This window comes from Malus domestica, chromosome 09 (genome assembly GCF_042453785.1).
Source record: "Malus domestica chromosome 09, GDT2T_hap1".
Classification (NCBI taxonomy): Eukaryota; Viridiplantae; Streptophyta; class Magnoliopsida; order Rosales; family Rosaceae; genus Malus; species Malus domestica.
The window spans coordinates 29,512,867-29,520,895 of record NC_091669.1 but is presented as its reverse complement, the minus strand read 5'-3'; the positions used below and the strand labels follow the sequence as shown (position 1 = coordinate 29,520,895).

The 8,029-nt window shown below is 37.5% G+C and overlaps 1 protein-coding gene across 1 annotated transcript; it reads right to left on the bottom strand.

The window, feature by feature from the left end:
- Positions 1–6,007: 6,007 nt before the first annotated feature.
- LOC103444424 (transcription factor TCP4) lies at positions 6,008–7,785 on the bottom strand. Its single transcript, XM_008383349.4, has 2 exons — positions 6,485–7,785; positions 6,008–6,299 (listed from the first exon to the last, which is right to left on the bottom strand). The coding sequence occupies exon 1, from the start codon at positions 7,558–7,560 to the stop codon at positions 6,511–6,513; it is 1,050 nt and encodes a 349-aa protein (XP_008381571.3). The 5' UTR covers positions 7,561–7,785; the 3' UTR covers positions 6,008–6,299; positions 6,485–6,510.
- Between the last annotated feature and the right edge of the window lie 244 nt (positions 7,786–8,029).

Here is an 8,029-nt window from a genome sequence, read left to right as displayed (position 1 = left end):
AACCAGAATCACTACACACATGATATATCTTATTTCCTTAAAGAATTTTTTTAACTAATTAAGCACTATAATGACCTTGTGCTTCATCTTGGTTTCATGAACATTTACCAGAGAAAACCCAACTCTTGGTATAAGCGGCACCACTTCTTATGTTCATATAGGTGAGGTTTCTGACATATGTGAGTTTAATGGTATTTTAACAAGAGGAGGAAAAAGATATTTTATCACATTTATAGATGATTGTTCTAAGTTCACTTATTGTGACAGCCCGTCCCTGATTTTAAGAGTTTTTAAAGTTTTAATAAAGGATTTTACAAAATGCCATTTGAGGCACGTGCATTATTTGAGGTTAATCGTTGTGTCGTGCCATCTAAGATTTATTTTCTTGTCATATCCTCGTAGTACTCATCGTTACGGAAGCGTGGGCGCAGACGGTTAGTGATTTGGAGTTATAACGAAAAAGATTTTAAAGTTTGAAGTTTGAGCATTTTATGAATTTTATTATAAAAATTTGGTGTGCCATTTGGATAGCCCAGATTAAAGGAAATCTGAAATGGTTGGCTTGGATGTAAGGGAAAGAAAATAAAAATAAAAAGATGAAGGAAGGTTTTATGTGTGTGTGTGTGTGTGCACGTGACTGGTGGAGAAAAGAAGAAAGAGGATTGGGCAAAACTGCCCAACTAGAAGGAAGAAAAAGACAGCTTCGGGAGAGTTTTGGGAGAGAAGCTGGGCAAATGGGGAGAGGAGAAAGAATTTTCTGGCCAATCAGAGAAAGGGAAAGAAGGAAAGGAGAGAGGGCGAGAAGCGAAGGAAGAAGAACAGAAATGGGTTTTCAACCTATGACTCGCGCAACCCAGTGGGTTTTCCACCTGTTTCTGTCGAAATTTCTTCATTTTTCCTGTGAGTTACTTCAAACCATCACTTGAAAAACGCTCTATGATCTTCCCTCTTCCTATTACACCCAAAAATCAAAGAATTTGGCCTTGAAATTGGATGAAACCGTACGGTGTGTGCGGTTGCTTAGTGTACAAATTCTTCAAATCTTGAAACGTTTTCTTTCAATTACTAAAACCATTAGCATTCCCTTAGGACCTGCAACAAAGCCCAAGCATTTTTTGGAGCATCAGAGTGGTTTTGGAGGTCGAATTGAAAACACCCATTTCTAGGGTTCTTCACGGGTTTGATGAAATTGGAGCCTTTCCAGGCCAAATTGGCCTTGGCCACAGGTATAAAGTTTACTCTACTCATTGAGATCTTCATTTCTGTAAATTTTGGTAATTTTTGGAAATAGTTGGATTTTCCGGCGAGCCGGGGCGCCTGACCGCCACCCACGGCGGCTCGTGCGGCGGCGCGTGGCCAGTGAGCCGTCAAAGATATTTTTAGGCCATAATTCATGCTCTAATTTCAGTTTTGGTGAATGAATGACGTATGATGATCATTCGAACCTCAATTCGTTACGATACGTGGTTAGGCCAAAATATGAATTGACGATCCAGCCAAAATATGAATTGACGATCCGACCATTGGATCGTTACCAAACTTGGATACATTGTAATACTTAATATTTGAGGATTATAAGAACTTACGGATCAGGAATCCAATTTACAGATCTTTCGGAATTGGAGTTGTAAGTTCATAAGATTGAATGTTAACCGTCACTTGGTTTTGCCAATTGACGGAGATCCGACCATTGGATGGTAATGAAATTTTAGGATGTTGTCCTAGAGGTATATTGTAGATCTCTGGAAGTTTCAGATCAAAAATCTGAGTTGCAGATCTTCCGGATCAAACTACGTAGTGATGTGTTTTATATAAGTTATATTCTATCGATATGATTTCTGAGGCATGTCTTGATGATTATTCTAGGCGCCGATTGTCATGACGCCTTGATGTGTTGTGCTAAGGAGTTGTAGGGCGAACTTCAGGTGAGTGGGCAATTTTGTTTTCCGTATATACCTATATAAATGAGATTTTTCCCAGAAAATCAATTTAAGTGAAATGTGATATGAAATGCATTATGAAATGCCATGCAAAATATATATGTATTTTATTTATGCATTAGTAATTGCATACATGCATGATTGGTGATGCGGATGCACAGGTAAGTGCCATGTAAGTTCATAAATTAAAATTATGAGACTGTTGAGTTGATGTGATTGAAATTTCATAAACCTGCACTAGGGTGATTATGATTTAGCAGAGATGTAATTCAGGCCTGTAAATATATTTAGTCACCCCCGCACTATATGCTCACATTGGATCCAATTTAGATGCCCAATCTTGTCGTACAGACCACTCATAGGTGGTTCTGACACGTAGGTGACTAGCGATTTATCGCATAGCTATCAGGAGAGGATAGCGTGAGCATAACTATATTACACCCAGTTCTGTCGTACAGACCATTTCAGTGGTACCGACTCGTGTACAGTGTAGTGCCGTACAGGTTACTTATGATGACTCCGGCTAGATTGATTGATGAGATTAATTATAAGCTATAGTTTCAGCCAGGCTGATCACTCGATTGACATGTTATTATTTATGATGAACTTACTTCACTGATATATTTATATGATATGATGAAATATAGTTTGACATGGCATATACTTTACATATCACTATTTCTGAGCTGGTTTTGAGATAAGTAATTATATTTTTATATTCCTGGGAAAATTACAGGTTTTACGGAGAGGGGTTACCACGTTTTGAGAAATGTTTTGTCTTTGAAAAGATTTGTTTTACTGACCCACTCAACTTTGTTTTTCACCCCTCCAGGTTCTAATTAGCTGAGTTTGGTGGCCATGAGGAATCCAACGGTGTCCTGACAGAATTCACCAAAATAGGATTTACCTGCGGGTGTTATATCTTAGTAATTGTCCTACTCGATTGCAACTAGACGTTCTTTTTACTCTGAATGTGTATTTATACACTAAGTTTCGCACTAGCATCATTTCTTAGCTAGTATTGCTAGTGTTTCGGCTTTTATTTATTCGTAATTCTATTTATCTTTTTAGCTTCCGCACTGTGCAAATGGTTACGTCACTCGCACGTGACGGCCAGCACGCCCTCTTTCGGGGCGGGGTGTGTCACTTATGTTTATTTATTGTCTAATAAAGATGAAGCTTTTAAGTGTTTTAAGCGATATAAAGTTGAAGTTGAAAACCAAAAAGGAAGGAAAATTAAATGCCTTTGTAGTGATAGAGGTGGTAAATATTTTTCACTTGAATTTGATATTTTTTGTGAAGAGCATGGTGTTATACATGAAAGAACTGCACTCTATACACCACAATAAAATGGTTTGGTAAAAAGAAAAAATAGGTCACTCACTGAAATGATTAATTCTATGATGATTAATGCTAATACTCCAAAATATTTATAGGGTGAAGCATTGTTTTCTGCATGCCATATACACAATAGAATTACATCTACAAAGACACATGTGTCACCATATAAAATTTGGAAAGAAAGAAAACCAAATTTGTCATATTTGAGAGTATTGAATTGTGTAGCTTTTTATAAGGCACTCGATCCTAAGAGATCCAAGTTGGGTCCAAGAGGAATTAAAAGCATATTTGTAGGATATGCAGAAAATTCAAATGCATATAGGTTGCTTAATTTAGACTCAAATACAATAGTTGGGTTTAGAGATGTTGAATTTATAGAAAATAAATTTTATAACAACTACTCAGTGTCTGGAAAAGAGAATGATCAAACACATTTCTCTAATCCGTCTACTAGTCATTCTCAAGGTGAGAAAAGAAAACAGTCTGAAACTGTTAATGAACCAAGGAAAAGCCAAAGGGTAAGAAAAAAAAAGACTCTAGGCTCTAATTTTATTTCGTCTCAATCTATTGTATTTTTAGTCAAAGGAAATAGAACAAAGGTTCTTAAGAAAATACCCATATTGTTGAATGTTGAGGATTATCCTAAAAGTCTAAGCGAAGCATTGACTTCAAGAGATGCAGCATTTTGGAAAGAAGCTATAGATGATGAATTTGAATCATTAATATCTAATCAAACATGGGTTTTAGTAGACTTGCCCCAAGGATCAAAAGCAATACATTGTAAGTGGATATTTAGAAGAAAATACAATACAGATGGGTCTATTCAAACATTTAAAGTCAGGCTAGTAGCCAAGGGTTTTAAGCAGAAAAAGGGAATAGACTATTTCGATACATATGCACCAGTAGCTAGGCTCACATCAATTAGAATATTGTTTGCATTGGCATTTTTATATAATTTTCATGTGCATCAAATGGATGTGAAAACAGCATTTTTAAATGGTGATTTAGATGAAGAAGTCTACATGGAACAACCAGAAGGGTTTATTCTCACTAGGAATGAAAAGAAGGTTTGTAAATTAGTAAAGTCGTTATATGGATTGAAGCAAGCACCAAAACAATGGCATGATAAGTTTGATTTTGTCATTTTAGCGTATGGATTTAGACATAATAGTGCTGATAAATGCATATACTCTAAATTCACAAATGATTATGGTGTTGTTATATGTTTATATGTCGACGACTTGCTAATTTTTGGTACAAACATGACAGGTGTATCTGAAACTAAAGAGTATCTAAATTCAAAATTTAAGATGAAGGACTTGAATGAAGTAGATACTATCTTGGGAATTAAAGTAAAGAAACATAGTAGGGTTACGCTTTGTGTCAGTCACATTATATAGAAAAATTGCTTCTTAAGTTAAAACATCTACAAATAAAAGAAGCAAATACCCCTTATGACCCTAGTGAAACTTTGCTTAATAATTCTAGTAGGTCTATTGCACAGCTTGAGTATGCTAGTATAATCAGAAGTTTAATATATGTCATGCATTGTACCAGGATAGATATCGCATTTGCAGTAAGCAAACTTTCTAGATACACTAGTTATCTAGGTACTGTTCATTGGAAAGCAATAAATATAATTTTTGGTTATCTTAAAAGAACTATTAACCTGAGTTTAACTTACTATGAGTTTCCAGCAGTACTTGAAGGATATTCAGATGTAAGTTGGATTAATGATAATAAGTCTACATCAGGGTGGATTTTTACAATTGTCGGAGGAGCAATTTCTTAGGCTTCGAAGAAGCAAACATGTATAGCACATTTAACTATGGAATCTGAATTTATAGCATTAGCGGTAGAAGGTAAAGAGCAAGAAATGTAGAAATAAATTTCTGAAATTGTGTGTGAAACATTATGCCACAATAGGTATTTATAGGCATTAAGGCACCCGTTCATCAAGTCCTTTCATTTTAGTTGAAGATATACAACTCTTCTTAAAAGTATTGATCCAAAAGACATGTCTTCTATTTAGAATTTTCAGAAAATAAATATTGACTAATTATATCTTTTAATTCTACTCATATAATTTGAGTAAACATCATGTCTTTTAATTAAAAGTTACAACCATTCAACAAAATATACAAAGGTTGAACGAAACCCAACATTTTTATAAAGGGTTGTAGACTGTACATATGCTACGCACTGCAGCACCACAAACATGCTGCACAATGCAGCACCAAATCATTATATATATATTCTTGAAATATTCAACAGGATGACATGGTAAATGCCTTGCTGCAATACTAATCATCTGTAAGCCATTGGACGTGAAGAATTCTTAAAGTAATAGGCAAACTTCGAGCCTGTTCATGGCTTGCAGTCCCTGTTTTTCTAGTGCTAGAATTTCAACAATTTGATGGGGATCGAGCAAACTTCAGCAGGTCCAAGTATTCCTCGAGGGACTCATGAAGGCTCAAGTGACTGTATTTCTAAATCTTAAAAAAAAAAGGTTAAAAGGATTTCATATGTCAGAAAGGAGGTTAGTTTGGTTGTGGAAGGAAGCTTCTTTCCAGTTTCCACAACAGGCGAGGATGGAGAAAGCCATTGACTAACATGTGCTTGCCTTTATGTGGATAATTACCAAGAAAAAAGCATGAACCAACATTTCTGTTGTAGAACATTTGAACCATTATGTCTGGATCATAAGCAGTAAAATAACCATAACGTACGGAAACATCCTCGTTCTATAACCATGTGTCACATCCACTACAAGTAATTAAAAACATAGCATTTTCTCAAAGAAAAAGAAAAAAAAAATTGAGCCAACAGAACAGATCAGCCCCGCTTAAATAAACAGTAAGTTGCCATCAAATTATTTTAAGCAAAACAAGAGTGGAATCCAATTAATATAAAATAAGAAGAAAAGAATGTTTGAAATCCAAACCAGATACTTTTCTTTTCTGTTCCTTCCTCGGCAGATCATTCAGTTGGACTCAATCTTTCTTAACTAGGTAGAATCTGCACAAAAAAGAAAGAAAAATGTTATGTTATTAGTTTTCTGCCAACAAGCTTAGTAACTAATTAAAGTAGCAAACAGGAACTGTATGAATAAGCCAGCCAAGAGTTTGAATTTGGTATGGGCCGTTTGATAACCAATTACTGAAAATTGAAAACTCGTTTGGTAACTCAAAGGAATGGCGTACCTAGTGGGAAGTGAAGATGGATCATGTCAAAGCTGGCGGGTGGAATTGGGAGAGGAAGTGGAAGCCGTTCGATCTGAAACAACACCGTTCTCAGCCTCCTCTCCTTGAATGCAGAAGACAGGCGAGCTACCATTAGAGGCACCGAAGCGGGTGCCAAAGATTGAAGAGTGCTGCTGCTGCTGCTGCCAAGCACGGGCGGAAACTGATGGCGTAAAACTGGACTGAAGGGTACCCCCATGGTGGTGAGGCTGAGGCTGAGCATATGAGTGTGAGTGTGAGTTGAATACAAAGCCACCATCAAGTCCTCTGTTTTCATTGCTCCATGCCACCATTCTCTGATAACTGGAGGAGTCAAGTCCAATTCCCATTGCGGCAGCGAAAAGGGTTTGAGAGGACTGCTGGGTATGAGTGTGATTGTGATGAATATTTAGGCTTTGGTCTTGGAAAGAGTGGAGAGAGAGGCCGAGGTCTTGGGTGGTTGTTGAAATAAGATGGGGATCGGGTGCATAGCTTTGGAAATCGACGACGGAGGAAGCAGCAGCAGCGTTGCTACTAGTGTTTGTGGGGAAGAAGGATTTCATAGTGTCAGCTATGTTGTCTGAGTCCAGAGATGGCGGAATGTTGAAGTTCGATTCGTTGTCTGATTGCCTTTGCCTATGGAGCTCAAAGTTAAAGTTGTAGCCGGCGGAGGACTCTGACTGCTGCTCAGCTGCTGCAATTACCATTTCATTTGGATTTTGATTTGGATTTGGATTCGATGATCGAAACGGATCATCAGCCTCGGCAGCATGGTTACTAGTAGTGATAGGATGCCAAGGTGGAAGCTCAGCAAGCTTGTCAATGGAAGATTTGGCTTTCTTGATGAGCCAGTCGACGGCTTTACTGGGTCTATCATATCCAAGACGGTCTTGAACATCGTAGAATTGGATGGCAGTGTGGGCGGACAACCGGACACGGCGGTCTCTGGGGCCTTTGGCGGTGTAAACCTTGCTGTGACGATCTTTGCGTCCGGTGGATCGAACAATGTGGCCGCCCTGGACTTGCACAATCTCTCCACCACAGCCCTTCATTCCCATTGTAATTATTCTATCCTTTTGTGTTGCATTATTTTCTGCAAATTATATTGGTTGCGTTGCTTTTACTCTAGCTGTGGCCGTTGCTGTCACAGTTCTGATACTTGTGCTGCTGCCGCCGATCCCCAAAACTCTGCATTGCAATCTCCATCAAGATTCCAAACCCCAATAAACGCTACAAAAAGCCACACTTCACAGGCACAGAAATTTGACTCCACTTGTATTCCTACAAGTTTATAGATAAGGTAACTACTTATTGGTCCATAAAAAAGTACAGTGCGTGTGCAGACAGAGACTACTGATAATTGATAGGTGAGTTTTTCTATGTGGACACGAAACTATGAATTTAAAGAGAGAAAAAAAAAGGAATTAAAATGGAAAATTTAAGCTACAACCCAAGTTGCAGGCTATTGCTATATAGTAAGTTGTAGCAAATCAGACATACCATACGTAATATTTTTATCGATTTGAG